Source organism: Bombina bombina, chromosome 9, assembly GCF_027579735.1.
Source record: "Bombina bombina isolate aBomBom1 chromosome 9, aBomBom1.pri, whole genome shotgun sequence".
NCBI lineage: Eukaryota > Metazoa > Chordata > Amphibia > Anura > Bombinatoridae > Bombina > Bombina bombina.
The window spans coordinates 267,821,429-267,846,141 of NC_069507.1; the positions used below are offsets into that span (position 1 = coordinate 267,821,429).

Here is a 24,713-nt window from a genome sequence, read left to right on the forward strand (position 1 = left end):
CCAGAGACTTTGAGAACTGGAGGGCTCTGATACAGAGTTGGGGTTCTTGTGTTTTGTTGGAGTATAAGGTGACAGCCCAAACCAGCATTGCCTGCTCCAACACTCCCCCTAGACTCAGAGACACAGAATGCTTGAGCTGATTGCAACTTCCTGCTCTAATGCTGGGTCCTCCTTCTGTTATGTGTCTGCATATCTAGTCTAGGTGTAAAGTGTCTTTCTGTTATTGTGTAAGTCATCCATTGTCCTTTTGTAAGTCAGGATGTGATTAGAATCTTGTTTAACTAACCAATGTCTGATGTTTGTCCCATTGTATAATATTTGTTTCTATTGATCTTGTGGTGACTACCCCCCCTTTGTTGGAAATGTATAATGTATAACTAGTCTGGGGTACCGAAACCCACTACAATTGGCTGACAGTGGTGGTATCTGCTTCCTCCTTATGGAGCCGTTCCAAACCACCAGTGGGACCTCGATGGAAATGGAGGCTGAATTCCACTGGAGATTGCAGGCAGCTCTGGCCCAGTTCGATGGCCCTATATTGGCAGAGGGGAACTTGCCTGGAAGTATATGGTTCGACAGAAACTCTGGTACAAGGCTCTCCAGTTCGAACAGGACTACCAGGGGAAGTCACTTCCTACTCCAGAGCAGCAATACTGGCTCCAGATGGATCTAGAAATGCCGTTCCTGGGATAGTGGCCCCGGGAGGAATGGATGGCTGAATTGAACGGGTTGGTCAAGACAGAGATGGAGCTGAACGAAGGGTACCGGGCACTGTGGTGGTATGCGGTCCAAGCATAAAAAATAGCAATAAGAAATAAAACCTTCCAAGATAACTTCTTAATATCTAAGGAATGCATAGGCTCAAACAGAGCCTGTTGTAAAACCTTAAGAACAAGGTTAAGACTCCATGGAGGAGTAATAGGTTTAAACACAGGCCTGATTCTTACCAAGGCCTGACAAAAGGATTGCATGTCTGGCACATCCGCCAGCCGCTTGTGCAACAAAATAGACAACGCAGAGATCTGACCCTTCAGAATACTTGCTGACAAACCCTTCTCCAGACCTTCCTGGAGAAAAGACAAAATCCTAGGAATCCTGACCTTACTCCAAGAGTAGCCTCTGGATTCACACCAATACAGATATTTACGCCATATCTGATGGTAAATCATTCTAGTCACAGGCTTGCGAGCCTGTATCAAGGTCTCAATCAACGACTCAGAAAACCCACGGTTAGATAAAATTAAGCGTTCAATCTCCATGCAGTCAGCTTCAGGGTGCCTTCCTTCATCCAAATCTCATTTCTCTGAAGTAGAAGGTCCTTCCTAAGATGAAGCCTCCAAGGTGGAAGAGATGACATTTCCACTAGGTCTGCATACCAGATCCTGCAAGGCCACGCCGGTGCTATGAGGATCACAAATGCCCTCTCCTGCTTGATCCGAGCAATGACTCGTGGAAGGAGAGTGAACGGGGGAAAAAGGTATGCTAGACTGAAGTTCCACAGGACAGCCAGGGCATCTATCAGAACTGCCTGTGGATCCCTTGACCTCGAACCATTCCTCTGAGCTTGGCATTCTGCCAAGATGCCATGAGATCCAGCTCCGGCCTCCCCCATTTGAGGGTCAAGCTGGAAAACACCTCCAGATGGAGTTCCCTCTCCCCGGGATGAAAATTCTGTCTGCTCAGAAAATCCGCTACCCAATTGTCCACTCCTGGAATGTGGATCGCAGATAGACAGCAGTTGTGGGTCTCCGCCCACTGAATAATCCGGGCCACCTCTGTCATGGCCAAGGAACTCCAAGTTCCTCCCTGGTGGTTGATGTAAGCCACCAATGTTATGTTGTCCGACTGGAACCTGATAAACTTGGCTAAAGCTAACTGAAAAAGCCTTTGAAAAAGCTGGCATTGCCGGCGAAACATGTTAGGGGAAAGGGCAAATGGGATCCTTCAATTTTAACAGCTTCTATGTAGATCTAGACTGGTAATAATTGATATCTGAGCTGACACGCGTGTATACTCAGATTTTGCTAGATTGGACTGAGCAATAAATATACCTTGCGGACAGTGACTGACAGTTTCACTGGTTCTGTTTATATACTGTTGATGTATCACTACTATTTACCTTTATACTGTTTACTAGTACTATGAATATATATCTCTGATCCTTTCATCAACTTGGGTTGCAACTTTTTTTAATGTAATGTGACGAAATCGCTACAAAGCTATCACAGCAGCAAGCAACTGTAACTAGAGAGCAAAGCGATATAACGATACAACACAGAAACAAGGACAATATATTTTCATAGATGTTTACAAATATAAACAGTGCACACAAGTATATTTGATACATAATACTATTTATCAATTTGGACTTTGCATTGCTTCTGTTGCACTGTTGTCATTCTCTTTTGTCCTTTTAGAAGCATATTGTTATATAGTTCTCACTAAGCTGAATATGACTATCACAGCAAAATACTATAATAAGTATAACGTGTGTTTTTTTAGTTACGCTCTAAATATCGTTATAATTTTCTTAATACAACACAAGGATGTTTGTCCCTAATTCTTCTTGAATTAGTAAAAAACGTAATACAATCTGAAGTCTCTTGTGATAGTGCAAGAATATACAGCAACTTAATCATAGGTGATAAAATCTATTGCAGTCCACGGACTATCATAACATATCACACTGTTTTGGTCAACAGTTTAATTTAACAAACTGATATATAACAAACTTACAGTTGCTTGAAACAATAGATATGGTTCCTTGCTTCTATAAGGTACTAAGACCACAATAGACTGCTATAATACATTATATTGTATTGGGGATAGTTTAATTGAATAACCAGAACTATATTAACTTACATTTATTTGGAATAACATACAATATTTGTTTCTTATGCAGTTATCATTGAATTCCCATACATAATATAAGTAACCCATTTGATTGCAATCCACCATTTCTCAGACCCATTATAATTGTCTTTGTAATTTAATAATGACTATGTAGGAGTCAATAATAAAAGATCTCCTGAGTAATACTATAATTCACAGACAATTATAACATACCACCCAATCTGGTGAGACATCCCCAGAGCTCTCTTTATATAAGCCAGTCTTGTTACACATGTTGATTTTAAAGCACCCATTTTTAAAGTATATCTATTAAAGTTGAAATTTTAATTAAATTTGTTGTAAATTCTCCACACAGTTATAACACACCAAGGGGAATAGAGTGCTATGTGTGTATCCTTTCTTTACAACAATCTAGTTGTAATTACTCCAATAAAGCTAACTGAGGCCAGGCCAGTAGAGCATTGAAGATCACTCTCAGTTCAAGGATGTTGATTGGGAGATCTGACTCCTCCCGAGTCCATAGACCCTGAGCCTTCAACGAGCCCCAGACTGCTCCCCAGCCCAGCAGGCTGGCATCCGTGGTTACAATCACCCAGGTAGGCCTGCGGAAACAGGTTACCTGGGAGAGGTGTTCCTGAGACAACCACCACGGAAGAGAATCTCTTGCCGCCTGATCCAGATATATTAGAGGAGACAGATCTGCATAGTCCACGTTCCATTGTCTTAGCATGCATAACTGCAGAGTCCTGAGATTTAACTGAGTGAACAGGATGATGTCCATGAACGCTACCATCAGACCAATTACGTCCATGCATTGAGCCACTGATGGCCGAGGAGAGGACTGAAGGGCAAGGCAAGAAAATCTTGGAAATATCTTCGATAGGGAATCTATTATTGTCCCTAAGAACACTACCCTTGTAGCTGGGACCAAATAACTTTTTCCCAGATTGCCCTTCCATCCATGGGAGCGAAGAAAAGACAACAAGATCTCCATATGAGAGTTTGCTTGTTGAAAAGAGGGTGCCTGAACCAGAATGTCGTCCAGATAGGGCGCCACTGCAATGCCTCAAGACCGGATCACTGCCAATAGGGCCCCCAGAACCTTTGAGAAAATTTGGGGAGCTGTGGCAAGGCCAAAAGGAAGAGCCACAAACTGAAAGTGATTGTCAGAAACTTGTGATGATCCTTGTGAATGGGAACATGAAGATACACATCCTTTAAATCTATGGTTGGCATGAACTGACCTTCTTGGACCAAGGGAAGAATGGAACAAATAGTTACCATCTTGAAGGACAGTACTCTGAGGAACTTGTTTAGACATTTTAAGTCTAAAATTGGTCTGAAAGTTCCCTCTTTTTTGGGAACCACAAACAAATTGGAGTAGAATCCCAGACCCTGTTCCTTAGTTGGAACTCCCAGGGAGGAAAGATCCCGGACACAAGATGCCTCTCTCCTTATCTGGTCTACAGATAGTCTGGAGAGGAGGAACCTGCCTCTGGGAGGAAAAGTCTTGAATTTTAGTTTGTACCCCTGGGATACTATGTCCACCGCCCAGGGATCCGGGACATCTCGAACCCATGCTTGAGCAAATTGAGGAAGTCTGCCCCCTACTGGATCCGCTCCCGGATTGTGGACCGACCCTTCATGCTGACTTGGAATCAGCTGCGGGTTTCTTAGACTGCTTCCCCTTGTTCCAAGACTGACTAGGATTTCAGGAAGACTTGGATTGTTCTTGCTTGTAGGAGGAAGGGGAAGGTTTACCTCTAAAGTTACGAAAGGAACGAAAATTACTCTGACGTCCTTTCTGCTTATTCTTCTTGTCCTGATGAAGAAAGGATCATTTTCCTCCTGTTATATCTGAAATGATTTCAGCCAGGCCCAAACAAGGTCTTACCCTTGTAGGGGATCGCTTAGACTTAAGATAAAACATTTGCAGACCAGGACTTCAACCATAAGGCTCTGCGAGCTAGAGCCGCAAACCCAGACATTTTTGCAACTTAATGACTTGTAAAGAGGCATCCATGATAAAGGAATTGGCTAACTTAAGAGCCTTAATCCTGTCCTGGATCTCCTCAAGAGGAGTATCTGTCTGAATATAATCAGACAAAGCATCAAACCAGTAAGCTGCCGCGCTGGTGACAGTGGCAATACACACCGCAGGCTGCCATTGGAGACCCTGGTGAACATACATTTTCTTTAGCAATGCCTCCAACTTATTAGCCATTGGATCCTTAAAGGAACAGTTATCCTCTATGGGAATAGTGGTTCTCTTAGCCAAAGTGGAGATTGCCCCTTTCACCTTAAGAACCGTCTGCTAAAACGTGGAGTCAGCTATTGGAAACATTTTCTTAAACATTGGAGATTGAGAAAAAGGAATTCCAGGTCTCTCCCACTCCCGTGCAATAATCTCTGTAGCATGGTCAGGTACAGGGAATGCCTCCACCGCGGAGGGAACATCAAAGTACTTGTTTAATTTACCAGACTTCTTAGGGTTGACTACGACAGTCGTATCAGAGTCGTCCAATGTAGCCAAAACCCCTTTAAGTAACAGACAGAGGTGTTCTAGCTTAAATCTGAAGGATACAATTTCAGCATCAGAAGGAGGAATAACACTGTCTGAATCTGGATTTCACCCTCAGATGCTACCAAAGTGTCTTCCTCCTCAGACTTCTGAGAAGAAACCTCTTGGATAGCCACAACCGGATCAGAAACCTTTCTCGCTCACTCTTTAAACTTTCTCTTGCACTTTCCCTGAAGCAAGGGAAAAGCAGACAGTGCCTCAGATACCGCAGAGGATATCTGTGCCGCAATGTCTTGCTAAGAAACTCCTACTGGAGCGTTAGAGGAAACGCAGGGCACTGCATGTGTGGACAACAAAGATTGGGACGCTTGAGGAGAAAGCTGCAGCATATCTGATACAGGAAACACCTAACCGGCATCCGCCTTAGCTAATGATTGTGTTACAGTGATAGACTTTTTAAAACTGAGCAAAGTTCTTTCAATACATGAAGAACAAAAAGGTAATGGTGGTTCCACTTGGGAGTCAAAACACAGACTACATGTAACACTCTGCAAGTCCTCTTGATCCATCTTAAGGCCTAATAAATACAGAAAAATAAAGAAAAAAAGAAAAATCTGTTTTTATTTCACTTTTTCAAATCTTTACTAGAACCGTTACTGCCCCTTTAAATTATATTTGTTCAAAATGCTTGATTGAAACTAAATGGAGCAAATATCCTAATACACCCCAGGCACTTTCTACACCTCAGCTCTTTTGCTGAAGTGCCTACCTTCCTGACGACTGAGCTTAAAGGGACACTGAACCCAAATTTTTTCTTTCGTGATTCACATAGAGCATGCAATTTTAAGCAACTTTCTAATTTACTCCTATTATCAATTTTTCTTCGTTCACTTGCTATCTTTATTTGAAAAATAAGGCATCTAAGCTTCTTTTTTGGTTCAGAACTCTGGACAGCACTTTTTTATTAGTGGATGAATTTATCCACCAATCAGCAAGAATAACCCAGGTTATTCACCAAAAATGGGCCGGCATCTAAACTTACATTCTTGCATTTCAAATAAAGATACCAAGAAAATGAAGAAAATTTGATAATAGGAGTAAATTAGAAAGTTGCTTAAAATTGCTCTATCTGAATCACGAAAGAAAAAATTTGGGTTCAGTGTCCCTTTAAGGCGTAAATTAAAACGATCCGGTTTTCACTCCGGAATTCCGCAATTAGACAGCTAAGAGATCCTCACTAGAGCAGAGCCGTTGATTTGAGCTGCATACCTACTCCAGAACTCACAGAAAGTGAGTCCGGAAAGGACGCCTAAACTGGCTGCCGCCTCTGAAAGAAACCGCCTCTCTGTAATCAGGGGCGGTCCCAGTGGCCATTAGGACCGCAGTAAAATTTCCTAACAGAAAACCGCATACAGAAAAAGCGTGGCCGTACCTAACGTTAAAAATATTAACGGCACACTCCTCACATACAGCTAGATTACGAGTTGTGCGTTATGAGTGAAAAAGCAGCGTTATGGCTCTTTTTCACTACCGCTGGTATTACAGGTGTTGTAGGTATAGCTGTACCGCACACCATTTTGGCCGTAATGCAACGTAACTACTGCGCCTTTCAAAAAGTCCTTTTTCAATGGGACTTCCATAGCGCCGGTATTACGAATTTGCCTGTCCGGCCAAAAAGTGAGCGGTACAGCCTATAACTACAAGATCTGTTCCGCCACCTGAAAGTTAGTAGTTATGGGTTTTACGTTACAAAGCTGTAGCATAAAACTCATAACTAAAGTGTTACAAAGTACACTAACATTCATAAACTACCTAAACCAAGGCCCTCCCGCATCGCAAACACTAAAATAAAATTATTAACCCCTAATCTGCACTCCGGATATCGCTGCCACTATAATAAACATATTAACCCCTAAACCGCCGCACTCCCACATCGCAAACACTAGTTAAATAATATTAACCCCTAATCTGCTGCCCCAATGTTGTCGCCACCTACATACACTTATTAACCCCTAATCTGCTGTCCCTAACATCGCCACAACCTACATTACTGTTATTAACCCCTAATCTGCTGCCCCCCAAATCGCCGCCACCTAACTAAACTTATTAATCCCTAATCTGCTGCCCCCAATTTCGCCGCCACTATACTAAAGTTATTAACCTCTAAACCTAACCCGAAGTCTAACCCTAACGTAACGTAGATAATTACCTGTAAAATAAAACCTAAACTAGCTACAATATAACTAATTGTTATATTGTTTCTAGCTTATGTTTTATTTTTATTTCACAGGTAAGTTTGTATTTATTTTAACTAGTTTGATTAGTTAGTAAATAGTTATTAACTATTTACTAACTACCTAGTAAAAATAAATACAAATTTACCTGTGAAATAAAACCTAACCTGTCTTACAGTTAAACCTAACATTACACTAAAATTAAATAAATTACATTAGTGAAATACAATTAACTAAATTACAAACCCCCCCCACTAAGTTACACAAAATAAAAAAGAAATGATCAAATATTTAAACTAATTACACCTAATCTAATAGCCCTATCAAAATAAAAAAGCCCCCCAAAATAAAAAAATCCCTAGCCTACACTAAACTGCCAATAGCCCTTAAAAGGGCCTTTTGCGGGGCATTGCCCCAAAGAAATCAGCTCTTTTACCTGTATAAAAATACAAACAACCCCCCAACAGTAAAACCACCACCCACACAACCAACCCCCCAAATAAAATCCTATCTAAATAAACCTAAGCTCCCCATTGCCCAGAAAAGGGCATTTGGATGGGCATTGCCCTTAAAAGGGCATTTAACTCTTTTACATTGCCCAAAACCCTAAGCTAAAAATAAAACGAACCCAATAAACCTTTAAAAAAAACCTAACACTAACCCCCGAAGATCCACTTACAGTTTTTGAAGACCGGACATCCATCCTCATCCAGCCGGGAGAAGTCTTCATCCAAGCAGCAAGAAGTCCTCAACGAAACCGGGAGAAGTTTTCATCCAAGCGGCAAGAAGTCGTCCTCCAGGCAGGCAGAAGTCTTCATCCAGACGGCATCTTCTATCTTCATCCTTCCTGCGCGGAGTGGATCCATCTTTAAGACATCCGGCGCGGAGCATCCTCTTCATACGGTCCCGGCCGTACACTGAAGGTTCCCTTTAACGGACGTCATCCAAGATGGCATCCCTTGAATTCCGATTGGCTGATTTTGTCAGCCAATCGGAATTAAAGGGAAAAAATTCCTATTGGCTGATGCAATCAGCCAATAGGATTGAGCTCGCATTCTATTGGCTGATTTGAACAACCAATAGAATGCTCAATTAAGCTCAATCCCATTGGCTGATTGGGTTAGCCAGTAGGATTGAAGCTCAATACTATTGGCTGATTGCATCAGCCAATAGGATTTTTTTACCCTTTAATTCCTATTGGCTGATAGAATTCTATCAGCCAATCGGAATTCAAGGGACGCCATCTTGGATGACGTCCCTTAAAGAGAACCTTCAGTGTACGGCCGGGACCGTATGAAGAGTATGCTCTGTGCCGGATGTCTTGAAGATGGACCCGGTCTGCGCCAGAAGGATGAAGATAAAAGATGCCGTCTGGATGAAGACTTCTGCCCACCTGGAGGACGACTTCTTGCCACTTGGATGAAGACTTCTCCCGGCTTCGTTGAGGACTTCTTGCCGCTTGGATGAAGACTTCTCCCGGCTGGATGAGGATGGATGTCCGGTCTTCAAAAACTGTAAGTGGATCTTTGGAGGTTGATGTTAGGTTTTTTAAGGGTTTATTGGGTGGGTTTTATTTTTAGCTTAGGGTTTTGGGCAATGTAAAAGAGCTAAATGCCCTTTTCAGGGCAATGGGGAGCTTAGGTTTATTTAGATAGGATTTTATTTGGGGGGTTGGTTGTGTGTGGTTGTATTTTTTTATACAGGTAAAAGAGCTGATTTCTTTGGGGGCAATGCCCCGCAAAAGGCCCTTTTAAGGGCTATTGGCAGTTAAGTGTAGGCTAGGGTTTTTTTATTTTTGGGGGGCTTTTTTATTTTGATAGGGCTATTAGATTAGGAGTAATTTGTTTTTATTTTTGATTATTTTCTTTTTTTATTTTGTGTAATTTAGTGTTTATTATTTTTTGTAATTTATATAAATGTATTTTTTTAATTTAATTTATTTAATTTTATTGTAATGTTAGGTGTTAGTGTAAGACAGGTTATGTTTTATTTTACAGGTAAATTTGAATTTATTTTAGCTAGGTAGTTAGTAAATAGTTAATAACTATTTACTAACTAGTCTACCTAGTTAAAATAAATACAAACCTAGCTGTGAAATAAAACCTAAGATAGCTACAATATAACTATTAGTTATATTGTAGCTAGCTTAGGGTTTATTTTACAGGTAAGTATTTAGTTTTAAATAGGAATAATTTAGTTATTAATAGTAAGTTTTCTTTAGAATTTTAATTATATTAAAGTTAGGGATGTTAGGGTTAGGGTTACGTTAGGGTTAAGGTTGGATTTAGGCTTAGGTTTAGGGGTTATTTATTTAGTGTTAGTGATGTGGGAGGCCAGAGGTTTAGGGGTTAATAACTTTAGTATAGTGGGGGCGGCAGATTAGGGGTTAATACATTTATATTGGGGCGACAGATTAGGGGTTAATAAATTTATGTAGGTGGCGGCGACATTGGGTGCGGCAGATTAGAGGTTAATAAATTTATGTAGGTGGCGGCGACATTGAGGGGGCCGATTAGGGGTTAATAAGTGTAATGTAGGTGTTGTCGGGATCGGCAGATTAGGGGTGTTTAGACTCAGGGTTTATGTTAGGGTGTTAGGTTTAACCATACATTTTCTTTCCCCATAGACATCAATGGGGCTGCGTTACGGAGCTTTACGCTCCATGATTGCAAGTGTTAGGCTTTTTTTTAGCCGACTCTCCCCATTGATGTCTATGGGGAAATCGTGCACAAGCACGTCAAAGCAGCTCAAAGCAGCGCTGGTATTTGTGTGCGGTATGGAGCTCAACGCAGCCATATCGCCCGCAAACGCTGGGTTTTTGCAAACCTGTAATAGCAGCGCTATTAAAGGTGAGCGGTGGAAATAACTTGCAAGTTATTTGCGAGCCAGCCATAATGCAAAACTCGTAATCTGGCTGAAAGTTCTTAATCGGATCCAACCCGGAGTTAAGGACACAAACTGAACCAAAACATAACAGTAATAAAAGTAATAAAAACACTCCCTATCATCCACGGTGCCTGCGGTCTGCCCTGCAATTAACCCTCATAGGGTCAATGATACAATGTCCCCCTGCAGTATTAACTGCTTAAGTGCCAAAGTTTCCCTCAAAATAAAGAAAAATATTCTTGGCACTTACCTTAATTTTTATCTGTCTGGCAGAAGTACAGCTCACCTGGTTTGAGAGGGTGCCATTCCTCACATGGACCTGTGGAGAAAGAAAGATCCGAGTAAGCATACTCAGGCTTTCTGAATAGGGCAGCAAAACTGTTTGTGCAGTGCAAATTGTACCTCACAAGTTCCCAACGGCTTAAAAGCCACCACTGCCCTACTGAAGAGACTGACGTGGGACTACGGCTAAACCCAAGGAAAGATCAGAGCAAACCTACTCTGCTTTAAAATAATAAAATCTTGATTGAAGAAAATTCTTATCAGACACCGAAAACTTCACCTCCTCCTTGCACCGTAGGAAAAGAGAATGAATGGGGTTTGTGGGAAGGGCAGTGATACTTAACAGCTTTGCTGTGGTGCTTTTTGCCTCCTCCTGCTGGCCAGGAGTGATATTCCCAACAGTAATTGATGATGATCCGTGGATTCACAGTGTCATTAGAAAGAAATACTGTCTACTGAATACTGAAAAGATGGTAACTGCATTCCAGATAGGTCCATATCACACATAATTACTTGGGATATTGGGCTGAGATTGGTATTCTATGACTGCCCACTCTAGTATATTAAATCTTTGCATTATTTCTAGGATATTTCCGTCAGCTCAGATACCGCATGTATGGTGGGCCCTACGGTACATTTGGGAGAACAGAGACCAGTGGGAATTCTTGGTAAGTGCAGAACAATAGATGTTAGGTCAGATATAAGTAATCTTTGGAGTGTGACTCTGACAAAACATAAATGTGAGAGTTTGGACAACAACAAGGTTTTGGGGCCATTGTAGAAGCCTTGAAGGATGATGGGTGACAAAGTGCAGCTAGTCAGACTTCAATAGAAGAAGATCTAAGGCTCTATAGAGTTAAAGTGACATGACGTATGCATATAGCGGATAGTACAGGAATAGTAGTAAGTCCACTCAATCAGCAGAAATAGTGATGTGACCAAGCTGGATGTTTTTAGGAGGAAGGGCCCATACAGGTGTCATGGAAATTTAGCCCAAAATAGGTTCTTACCAGGTAGAGAAAAATAATACAGACCAGACCACAATAGTTTATACAATGGGATACCCCTTTAGGGGCAGATCTTTTATTAACTGCTAGCACAACTTCTCTGATAGACAAACAAAAGAGGGGAGAGAAGTGCAGTCTTGCTATGTGATACAGACTATACTTAGAAACGTCTCTTTATAAGAGAAATGTATTAATTGGTCATTGCTGCTCACACCAGAATACACCACTAGCGAGGCAGCACAAAAAAACAGATTAGCAGAAAAGAAAGGACAATAGTTATATTCATTATAGCTTAGCAAAACCTACGTTTAGTTTCTGCATCTCATGTCATGTGGGTTCCCTCCTAGACAAAGCTATGTGACAAGTATATTTAAGTACATGAAGTCTCATGAAACAGTAGCAGGAGGCTTAAACAAAACATTATATAACACAGGTATGATGGAAAAGGTTTATTCTGTTCTCTCTCCCTCCCAGGCTAACAGCCTACACATTCAAGACATTTGAAAAAGCCAAGAAATTCATTTATATTGATAGTGACATCCAAAAGCAAACTCTAATCTGGCTGCAAAGATCCCAGAAACTCGAGAGCGGCTGCTTCAAATCATCAGGGAACTTGTTTATGATGCAGGTGAGCGGGTCCGAGCCAGACGCATTGTGTAACCTGGTAACAAGAATCAGTATCAGCTGTTGTATCTCCGGGTCCACACGTGCTTTTTGTATTACACCATAACAATACAGTAGGTGTGGAGTGTGTTTCAAAATGAAGTTACAATTAATATCTTTATTGATAACCATAAAAATCTCTTAAGAAGAGATTTGTGTGTGGTGCTTGAAAAATACCTAATGGCTATATATGGGGTTTTGTAACATTATGATATTTAATTAAAATCAGTGCTGGAAACTATAGAATGGGGCTTAAAATATATCGGCCCACACTATTAACTAACGGAAACATAGTGGCAGCTTCTGTGTGAGACTATGTAATGAAGTTATAGGCATGTGCATTAGATACAGTATAACACTTGATAACACACCAAGCACTTGAGTGAGAAGGACTGTATGAAAGGGTGCACTCTCTATAGTTGAGTTTTAGGAGCAAGAGCATCTAGAAGCAATTAACTAGACTTGCCAATCATTAATATTAAAACAATGGAGTATCCCCTCACATATATTACTTACGGCTAGGGTTACCACCTCAGCCATGTTTTCCTGGACTCTTATGAGTTACACATGCTGCAGGGTGGAACATGTATTGTGTTTCTAGACAGCACTATTCATATTCCACCCTGCAGCATGTGTAACTTATAAGTGTTCTGTATTTTAAGGGACGGGTGGCAACCCTACTTACGGCATAAGCCCCTGGCCACTTTTTAATCTTTCCCAAAAATGTAATTCATTTGTATATGTCTGAGTAGCGATTTGGCAGAAGGGGATGAAGAAATGTGACCCTCTTTCTCTGACAGTACAAAGGGTTTGCACTTAAATCTTTATTTTTATGGTTATTGTGATGAGAGCAGGAAGTGATGTCACTAGTTGGGGGCGGGGCTTAGGTCCGGTAGTCTGTGTCGCAGTTAGTTAGTGAAATCACCCTGACTCTGTGCTCTGTAATAAAATAGAGTTGTACCATCATTGCTGTGTCCTGCATATGTCCTGCATCTCATGACATGGTGTCAGAAGTTCTGGCCTGCGCTTCTGTTCCTGATCGATTGCAATGTCAAAGTTTACCCCACCTGAGCCTTTTGACTTCTCTCAGCCTGCAGCTTGGCCCACATGGCGTCAGCGGTTTCAGCGCTTCAGGATCGCTTCTAAACTGAACAATGAGAGTAGTGAAGTACAAGTTAATTCTCTTTTATACTCTATGGGGAAAGATGTGGAGCCAGTGTTCAATGCTTGTTTTCACAAACGTAATCAGCGCGTGGGAGAATCTGTGGAGTCATTTGTGCGCAGCCTGTATGAATTAGCTGAATTCTGTGAGTTTGGTGTTGCTAAAGAAGAGCAAATCAGAGACAGAATAGTTATTGGAATTGCAGATGCTGAAGTCTCACTGAAGCTGCAGTTAGAGCCTTATTTAACATTGGATGGGGCTATTAGGATGGCCCGCCAGAGTGAACTGGTGAAAAAGCAAAGTGCTGATCTGAGGTCTGAGAGTATTGTGGATGAAGCGCAACAGTTCAGGAAAACTGCTAGTGAAAGGCACAGTGTGAGCGTTAGATCTAAAATAACGGATAGACCTAGAAGTGGATGGGCGCAGCATGCCCGATGCACACGGTGCAACCGTGCCCATGATCAGAGTGCTATATGCCCGGCCAGAGATAAAAGATGCAGAAAATGTAACAGAATGGGCCATTTTTAAGTGGTGTGTAAAACTGAATACATTAAGGAGATGCAGGTGGACAGTGACCAGGAGGGTCAGGAAGTGTCTTTTGTGGGGTCTGTTGTGGAACGGCCAAGCTCAGAGGAAGATTGGAAGGTAACTTTTACTGTAATGGGAGCCAAGGTTGATTTTAAGATTGACACAGGAGCAGATATCACTGTAATGTCTTTTGCTGCATTTATGAAACTGCTTCGACAGCCCCAGCTGGCGAAGGTTACTACAAATGTCCATAGTCCTGGTGGCCGCATTGATTGTGCGGGGAAATTTCTTGCCAGCAGTGAGTACAAGCAAAGGAAATTCACTATGTGGGTTCATGTGATTCGAGGTCAGTGTGTTAACAATATATTGAGCAGAAAAGCAGCCTGTGACTTGGGCCTCGTGGCCAGAGTGAATGAGATCTCCGGCCTTGTAAATTATGTGGGCAAGTTTCTTCCAGATTTATCAACAGTTCTACACCCTATCACAGAGTTGCTAAAGAAAGACGTTGCCTGGGTCTGGGGACCTTCACAAGAAAAATCTTTTATGCAGGCCAAGTCCCTGCTGGGGTCTGCCCCAGTGCTGGAGTTCTACGACCCTTCCAAAAAGACTGTGGTTAGTGCTGATGCAAGCAGTTATGGGTTGGGGGCTGCTCTCCTGCAGTTAAATGAAAATAAACTACAGCCCATCGCCAACTGTTCCCGCACACTGACGGCTGCTGAGTCAAAATACGCTCAAATTGAGAAAGAGTGCCTGGCTGCAGTTTGGGCCTGTAAGCGCTTTCAGCGTTATCTAGTGGGTTTAGAGAAATTTATTCTGGAGACTGACCATAAACCGCTAGTCCCTCTAATCAACTCTTATGATATCGACAAAACACCCTTAAGATGCCAGAGACTTTTAATGAGACTACTCAGGTTCAATGTTCAGGCAGTGCATGTGCCGGGGAAACAACTGGTTGTGGCAGATACACTATCCAGGCTCCCACTGGCTGCTGCTGAAGAATCCTCAACCAAATCTGATGTGAAAGTGTATGTTGATTCGGTTCTAGCCTCAAAGTCCATTTCTTCAAGGAAACTGGAAGAAATAAAGAAAGAGACATATTTGGACACAGATCTTCAAGAGGTTATAAAGTACATAAAAGAAGGCTGGCCCGAGAGCCGGGCAGCCTGGATGTCTAAGTTCTTACCAGTCAGAGAGGTCGCAGCTCACAGAGCTAGAGGGGTTGTTGCTGTTCCAAGACTGCATTGTTATTCCTGTCAGCATGAGGAAGGAGATGTTAAACAGGATTCACAATGGCCTCTTAGGCATTGCAAAGTGCAGAGAAAGGGCAGCTACAGCTGTGTGGTGGCCTGGGATCAGCTCCGACATTGCAAATCACGTGTCTAAATGTGCCTTTTGCCTACTCAGAGAAGGGAGCCCTTGATTTCTACTCCGCTGCCTGCGGGGGCCGTGGCAGAAAATAGCTGCTGATTTGTGTGAACTGCACGGGAAAAAGTTCCTTGTTGTGATCGACTACTATTCCAGGTATTTGGAAATTGCACCTTTGAATGATATCACAAGTCAAGCCGTTATCATTCGTCTGAAGAGCTTGTTCGCCCGGTGGGGCATTCCGATGGAGCTGGTGAGTTATAATGGCATGCAGTTCGCTTCTACAGAATTCAGTGCTTTCAGCAGGGAATATGACTTTGTACATTCCACGTCAAGTCCACATTACCCGCAGGCCAACGGAATGGCTGAAAGGGCAGTTTAAACTACAAAGTTCATCTTAAAGCAATCTGAGCCGTACCTAGCCCTCTTGTCATACAGGGCGATGTCCATTCAAACCACCGGGTTTAGCACAGCACAGCTGATGCTAGGACGCCAGATTCGCACCACTTTACCCTCAGTGGGTGTCTTCAAGCCGACTGGCTCTGTTCCTCGGGACAAGTCCTTAGGAGGGATGAAGAGGCCAAAAAGGGCTATTGTTTCTTCTACGACAGGAGACATTCTGTCAGGCCCTTACAGGAACTAAATGCGGGGCATGATTAAACTGGATGATGAGAAGAAATGGAAGACGCCTGCTACGGTAATTGGACGCTCTCCAGAACCAAGGTCTTATGCAGTCCTTACTGATGGAGGGACGGTTACACGCCGTAACCGAAGACATCTTCAGCCTGTACCTGAGAGTCTGGAACTGGATGCCTCAGTACCACCACCGGTGGGATCCCCTGTTCTAAGAGAGGTGCCTTCCCCTCAGCAAGATCACAGCGGGGATATATCTTTGCCTCCAGCGGACTCTAATTCACCATCTTCTGTATCAGAGGACAGTTCATGCAAAGTTACATCAAGCGGAAGAGTGGTGAGACTTCCGGCCCGATATAGGTACTGACTTTAGCTAGAACAGTGACTGGAAGTATGGGCAGAATAATCCCATGGTCACTGTGGACTAGGGTAGTCTACCCCGATGTCCAAGTCAGGATGTAATTAATGTTGTTTATTTTTCTGTAACCAATTTGCTATATACTGTTCAAAAATGTTGTTGTATGCTCTTTGTATACCTTGTTATTTGTTATATTTAAATGCATGCTTCGCCCTTTGAAAAGGGGGAAGATGTGATGAGAGCAGGAATTGATGTCACTAGTTTGGGGGCGGGGCTTAGGTCTGGTAGTCTGTTAGTTAGTGAAATCAACCTGACTAGATGTATGTTTCTGTGCTCTGTAATACAATAGAGTTGTACCATCGTTGCTGTGTCCTGCATGTGTCCTGCATCTCATGACAGTTATCAATAAAGATATTAATTTTAACTTCTTTTTGAAACACACTCCACACCTACTGTATTGTTATATATTACTATGCCCAATTTAGCATAGTGGAGTTAATATCCCTAAATTGTGTTGATGTATTACACCATCGCCTAGATTTAGAGTTCTGCGTTAGCCGTCCAAACCAGCGTTAGGGGGTCCTAACGCTGGTTTTGGCCATCCACTGGTATTTAGAGTCAGTCAGGAAAGGGTCTAACGCTCACTCTCCAGCCGCAACTGTTCCATACCTCAGATCCCCTTACGTCAATTGCGTATCCTATCTTTTCAATGGGATCTTTCTAACGCCGGTATTTAGAGTCTTGGCTGAAGTGAGCGTTAGAACTCTAACGACAAGACTCCAGCCACAGATAAAAGTCAGGAGTTAAGAGCTTTATGGGCTAACGCCGGTTTATAAAGCTCTTAACAACTGTGCTCTAAAGTACACTAACACCCATAAACTACCTATGTACCCCTAAACCGAGGTCCCCCCACATCGCCACCACTATAATTACATTTTTTAACCCCTTATCTGCCGACCGCACACCACCGCAACCTATATTATCCCTATGTACCCCTAATTTTCTGCCCCTAACATCTCCGACCCCTATATTATATTTATTAACCCCTAATCTGCCCCCCCCCAACGTCGCCGCTACCTTACCTACACTTATTAACCTCTAATCTGCCGACCGGACCTTGCCGCCACTATAATAAATGTATTAACCCCTAAACCGCCTCACTCCCGCCTCAAAAACCCTATAATTAATAGTATTAACCCCTAATCTGCCCTCCCTAACATCGCCGACCCCTAACTTCAAGTATTAACCCCAAATCTGCCGACCGGACCTCGCCGCTACTATAATAAATGTATTAACCCCTAAAGCTAAGTCTAACCCTAACCCTAACACCCCCCTAAGTTAAATATAATTTAAATCTAACAAAATAAAATAAATCTTATTAAATAAATTAATCCTATTTAAAGCTAAATACTTACCTGTAAAATTAACCCTAATATAGCTACAATATAACGAATAATTATATTATAGCTATTTTAGGATTTATATTTATTTTACAGGGAACTTTGTATTTATTTTAACTAGGTACAATAGCTATTAAATAGTTAAGAACTATTTAATAGCTACCTAGTTAAAATAATTACAAAATTACCTGTAAAATAAATCCTAACCTAAGTTACAATTAAACCTAACACTACCCTATCAATAAATGAATTAAATAAAATACCTACAATTACCTACAATAAAACCTAACACTACACTATCAATAAATGAATTAAATAAACTACCTACAATTATCTACAATTAAACCTAACACTACACTATCAATAAATTAAATAAACTACCTACAATTATCTACAATTAAACCTAACACTACACTATCAATAAATTAATTAAATAAACTACCTACAATTAAATCAACTAAACTAAATTACAAAAAACAAACAAACACTAAATTACAAAAAAAACAAACACTAAATTACAAAAAATAAAAAAAGATTACAAGAATTTTAAACTAATTACACCTACTCTAAGCCCCCTAAAAAAATAGCAAAAGCCCCCCAAAATAAAAAAATGCCCTAAAAATCGAAAGAGAGAGAACAGCACTCCATGAGATAGAACAGAAGCTGGAATAACTTCCATGCATGTTCATTTTTATTGAATTCCTCAGGGTGCCTCAGGGTGGGCAGGGTCAGACTGATATGCTTCAGGATATTTTTTCTCTGTGAAGGGGCGTAGTGTGCAAAAAGAACTGGCACCCTGAGGAATACAATTAAAATGAACATGCATGGAAGTTATTCCAGCTTCTGTTCTATCTCATGGAGTGCTGTTCTCTCTCTTTTGATTTTTATGCAAATTACTTTTGGGTCACCCTAAGAGTAATGGGGAAACCAGACGTGGACTCCATGCACACTTGCCCTTAGAGAGATACAACTGCACCTCACTGACGAGGCCCATAGGAGGCCAAAACGATCGTCTAGGGTTGTTGCTTCCCTTGTTCAGAGAAGAATTGCCTGGTATTTCGGTGCTGGACTGTCATTGGGCAGGGTCAGACTGATATGCTTCAGGATATTTTTTCTCTGTGAAGGGGCATAGTGTGCAAAAAGAACTGGCACCCTGAGGAATTCAATAAAAATGATCAGCCAATAGAATGCAAGCTCAATCTGATTGGCTGATCCAATCAGCCAATCGGATTGAACTTGAATCTGATTGGCTGATTCAATCAGCCAATCAGATTTTTCCTACCTTAATTCAGATTGGCTGATAGAATCCTATCAGCCAATCGGAATTCGAGGGACGCCATCTTGGATGACGTCCCTTAAAGGAACCTTCATTCGTCGTCTAGTCGTCGGGAGAAGAGGATGTTCCGCGCCGGAGGTCTTGAAGATGGAGTCGCTCCTCGTCGGATGGATGAAGATAGAAGATGCCGCTTGGATGAAGATGTTTGCCGGTCCGGATGTCCTCTTCTTGCCGGATAGGATGAAGACTTTGGAGCCTCTTCTGGACCTCTTCTTGCCAGATAGGATGAAGACTTCGGAGCCTCTTCTGGACGGATCGGTGATACCCGGCATGGTGAAGATAAGGTAGGGAGATCTTCAGGGGCTTAGTGTTATGTTTTTTAAGGGGGGTTTGGGTTAGATTAGGGGTATGTGGGTGGTGGGTTGTAATGTTGGGGGGGGTATTGTATGTTTTTTTACAGGCATAAGAGCTGTATTCTTTGGGGCATGCCCCGCAAAAGGCCCTTTTAAGGGCTGGTAAGGTAAATGAGCTGTAAACTTTTTATTTTAGAGTAGGGTAGGGCATTTTTTTTATTTTGGGGGCTTAGTTATTTTTTTAGGGGGCTTAGAGTAGGTGTAATTAGTTTAAAATTCTTGTAATCTTTTTTTATTTTTTGTAATTTAGTGTTTGTTTGTTTCTTGTAATTTAGTGTTTTTTTTTTTTGTAATTTAGTTTAGTTGATTTAATTTTAGATAATTGTAGGTAGTTTATTTAATTAATTTATTGATAGTGTAGTGTTAGGTTTAATTGTAACTTAGGTTAGGATTTATTTTACAGGTAATTTTGTAATTATTTTAACTAGGTAGCTATTAAATAGTTATTAACTATTTAATAGCTATTGTACCTGGTTAAAATAAATACAAAGATGCCTGTAAAATAAATATTAATCCTAAAATAGCTACAATATAATTATTTGTTATATTGTAGCTATATTAGGGTTTATTTTACAGGTAAGTATTTAGCTTTAAATAGGAATAATTTATTTAATAAGATTTATTTTATTTTGTTAGATTTAAATTAAATTTAACTTAGGGGGGTGTTAGTGTTAGGGTTAGACTTAGCTTTAGGGGTTAATACATTTATTATAGTAGCGGCGAGGTCCGGTCGGCAGATTAGGGGTTAATACTTGAAGTTAGGTGTCGGCAATGTTAGGGAGGGCAGATTAGGGGTTAATACTATTTATTATAGGGTTTTTGAGGCGGGAGTGCGGCGGTTTAGGAGTTAATACATTTATTAGAGTAGCGGCGAGGTCCGGTCGGCAGATTAGGGGTTAATAAGTGTAGGTAGGTAGCGGCGACGTTGGGGGGGCAGATCAGGGGTTAATAAATATAATATAGGGGTGGGCGATGTTAGGGGCAGCAGATTAGGGGTACATAGCTATAATGTAGGTTGCAGCGGTGTATGGAGCGGCAGATTAGGGGTTAATAATAATATGCAGGGGTCAGCGATAGCGGGGGCAGCAGATTAGGGGTTAATAAGTGTAGGCAGGTGGAGGCGACGTTGAGGGGGGCAGGTTAGGGGTTAATAAATATAATATAGGGGTCGGCGGTGTTAGGGGCAGCAGATTAGGGGTACATAGGGATAATGTAGGTTGCGCCGGTGTACGGAGCGGCAGATTAGGGGTTAATAATAATATGCAGGGGTCAGCGATAGCGGGGGCAGCAGATTAGGGGTTAATAAGTGTAAGGTTAGGGGTGTTTAGACTCGGGGTTCATGTTAGGGTGTTAGGTGCAGACTTAGGAAGTGTTTCCCCATAGGAAACAATGGTGCTGCGTTAGGAGCTGAACGCTGCTTTTTTTGCAGGTGTTAGGTTTTTTTTCAGCTCAAACTGCCCCATTATTTCCTAAGGGGATATCGTGCACGAGCACGTTTTTGAAGCTGGCCGCATCCGTAAGCAACGCTGGTATTGAGAGTTGCAGTGGCGGTAAATATGCCTGTACGCTCCCTTTTTGGAGCCTAACGCAGCCCTTCAGAGAACTCTCAATACCAGCGTTGTTTAAAAGGTGCGGGGGAAAAAAAACATGCGTAGCTAACGCACCCCTTCGGCCGCAAAACTCTAAATCTAGGCGCATGTAAATAAACTATACAATTCTAATATCATGAAATATTCATATAAGATGTTTATCTAATGCCATTAGTGAACAGTTAATTTTCAATGCTCCTTCTACAGATTAGATCCCCACTCTTTAAAGGGACAGTCAGGGGGGTAGTTATCAAGCCGTCTACTTTTCTGGCTTCGCCGGCCCAATACGCCCGCCTAAGCTCGCCTACCTTTGCCGCCGCGGACCTTGAATACGTTCGCCTAAGTTATCAAATAAAGCTGTCAAAAAGCCGCGGGGCGATGAGCAGCGGACTGTGACAGTTATCACTCATCCGATCTCGCTGCCCTTCGGCTTTTTCCCAGCTTTATTGCTAGCCTGTCACTAAGCACTCACACTAAACTGCACTGTTCTACCCCCTATACCGGCGCCCCCGGAGCCCCCCGCAACTAAATAAAGTTACTAACCCCTAAACCGCCGCTCCTAGACCCTGCCGCAACTCTTATAAATGTATTAACCCCTAAACCGCCGCTCCAGGACACCGCTGCCACCTACAGTATACCTAGTAACCCCTATCCTGCCCCCCCTACACCGTCGCCCTCTATTATAAAATTATTAACCCCTATCCTGCTGATCCCGCACCTCTCCGCAACTAAATAAATAGTTTAACCCCTAAACCGCCGCTCCATGAACCCGCCGCAACCTATATTAAACCTATTAACCCCTATCCTGCCCCCCCTACACCGTCGCCACCTATAATAAATTTATAAACCCCTATCCTGCCCCCCACTACGCCGCCGCCACTGTAATAAAATTATTAACCCCTAAACCTAAGTCTAACCCTAACGCCCCCCTAACTTAAATATTAATTAAATAAATCTAAATAAATTAACTCTTATTAACTAAATGAATCCTATTTAAAACTAAATACTTACCTTTAAAATAAACCCTAATATAGCTACAATATAAATAAGAATTATATTCTAGCTATCTTAGGATTTATATTTATTTGACAGGTAACTTTCAATTTATTTTAGCTAGTTAGAATAGTTATTAAATAGTTATTAACTATTTAATAACTACCTAGCTAAAAGAAATACAAAATTACCTGTAAAATAAATCCTAACCTAAGTTACAATTAAACCTAACACTACACTATCATTACATTAATTAAATAAATTAACTACAAATAACTACAATTAAATACAATTACATAAACTAACTAAAGTACAAAAAATAAAAAAAGCTAAGTTACAAAAAATAAAAAAATAAGTTACAAACATGTTAAAAATATTACAATTTTAAGCTACTTACACCTAATCTAAGCCCCCTAATAAAATAACAAACCCCCCAAAATAAGAAAAATCCCTACCCTATTCTAAATTAAATAAATTTCAAAGCTCTTTTACCTTACCAGCCCTTAAAAGGGCCATTTGTGGGGGCATGCCCCAAAAAGTTCAGCTCTTTTGCCTGTAAAAGAAAAATACAACCCCCCCCCAACATTAAAACCCACCACCCACATACCCCTAATCTAACCCAAACCCCCCTTACAAAAACCTAACACTAATCCCCTGAAGATCATCCTACCTTGAGTCGTCTTCACTCAGCCGAGCCACCGATGGAACTGAAGAGGACATCCGGAGCGGAAGAAGTTAATCCTCCAAGCGGCGCTGAAGAAATCTTCCATCCGATGAAGTCATCATCCAGGCGGCGCTGAAGAAAAGTCTTCGATCCGGCCGATGTCATCTTCAAAGAGGCGCTGAAGATGTCTTCTATCCGGGCGAAGTCATCTTCCAAGCCGGGACTTGAATCTTCCTTCCGCCGACGCGGAACCACCTTCTTCACCGACGGACTACGATGAATGACGGCTCCTTTAAGGGACGTCATCCAAGATGGCGTCCCCTCAATTCCGATTGGCTGATAGGATTCTATCAGCCAATCGGAATTAAGGTAGGAAAATCTGATTGGCTGATGGAATCAGCCAATCAGATTCAAGTTCAATCCGATTGGCTGATCCAATCAGCCAATCAGATTGAGCTCGCATTCTATTGGCTGATCGGAACAGCCAATAGAATGCGAGCTCAATCTGATTGGCTGATTCCATCAGCCAATCAGATTTTTCCTACCTTAATTCCGATTGGCTGATAGAATCCTATCAGCCAATCGGAATTGAGGGGACGCCATCTTGGATGACGTCCCTTAAAGGAGCCGTCATTCGTCGTAGTCCGTCGGTGAAGAAGGTGGTTCCGTGTCGGCGGAAGGAAGATTCAAGACCCGGCTTGGAAGATGACTTCGCCCGGATAGAAGACCTCTTCAGCGCCGCCTGGATGATGACTTCATTGGATGGAAGATTTCTTCAGCGCCGCTTGGAGGATTAACTTCTTCCGCTCCGGATGTCCTCTTCAGTTCCATCGGTGGCTCGGCTGAGTGAAGACGACTCAAGGTAGGATGATCTTCAGGGGATTAGTGTTAGGTTTTTGTAAGGGGGGTTTGGGTTAGATTAGGGGTATGTGGGTGGTGGGTTTTAATGTTGGGGGGGGGTTGTATTTTTCTTTTACAGGCAAAAGAGCTGAACTTTTTGGGGCATGCCCCCACAAATGGCCCTTTTAAGGGCTGGTAAGGTAAAAGAGCTTTGAAATTTATTTAATTTAGAATAGGGTAGGGATTTTTCTTATTTTGGGGGGGTTTGTTATTTTATTAGGGGGCTTAGATTAGGTGTAAATAGCTTAAAATTGTTGTAATATTTTTAACATGTTTGTAACTTATTTTTTTATTTTTTGTAACTTAGCTTTTTTTATTTTTTGTACTTTAGTTAGTTTATGTAATTGTATTTAATTGTAGTTATTTGAAGGTAGTTTATTTAATTAATTTAATGATAGTGTAGTGTTAGGTTTAATTGTAACTTAGGTTAGGATTTATTTTACAGGTAAGTATTTATTTTTAAATAGGAATAATTTATTAAAGTATAGTGTAGTGTTAGGTGTAATTGTAACTTAGGTTAGGATTTATTTCACAGGTACATTTCTCTTTATTTTAGCTAGGTAAGCTATTAAATAGTTAATAACTATTTAATAGTTATTGTACATGGTTAAAATAAATTGAAAGTTACCTGTCAAATAAATATAAATCCTAAGATAGCTAGAATATAATTCTTATTTATATTGTAGCTATATTAGGGTTTATTTTAAAGGTAAGTATTTAGTTTTAAATAGGATTCATTTAGTTAATAAGAGTTAATTTATTTCGATTTATTTAATTACTATTTAAGTTAGGGGGCGTTAGGGTTAGGTTTAGGGGTTAATAATTTTATTACAGTGGCCGCGGCGTAGTGGGGGGCAGGATAGGGGTTAATAAATTTATTATAGGTGGCGACGGTGTAGGGGGGGCAGATTAGGGGTTAATACATTTATTATAGGTGGCGACGGTGTAGGGGGGGCAGGATAGGGGTTAATACATTTAATATAGGT

At 41.4% G+C, this 24,713-nt stretch overlaps 1 protein-coding gene across 1 annotated transcript in view; it reads left to right on the forward strand.

The window, feature by feature from the left end:
• Positions 1-24,713, forward strand: part of LOC128640578 (ovostatin-like) — a 242,508-nt gene that overhangs the window by 104,962 nt on the left and 112,833 nt on the right. The window contains exons 24-25 of the mRNA XM_053693049.1: positions 11,363-11,444; positions 12,258-12,411. Of these exons, the coding sequence (XP_053549024.1) occupies positions 11,363-11,444; positions 12,258-12,411 (236 nt within the window). The remainder of the gene's footprint in view (positions 1-11,362; positions 11,445-12,257; positions 12,412-24,713) is intronic.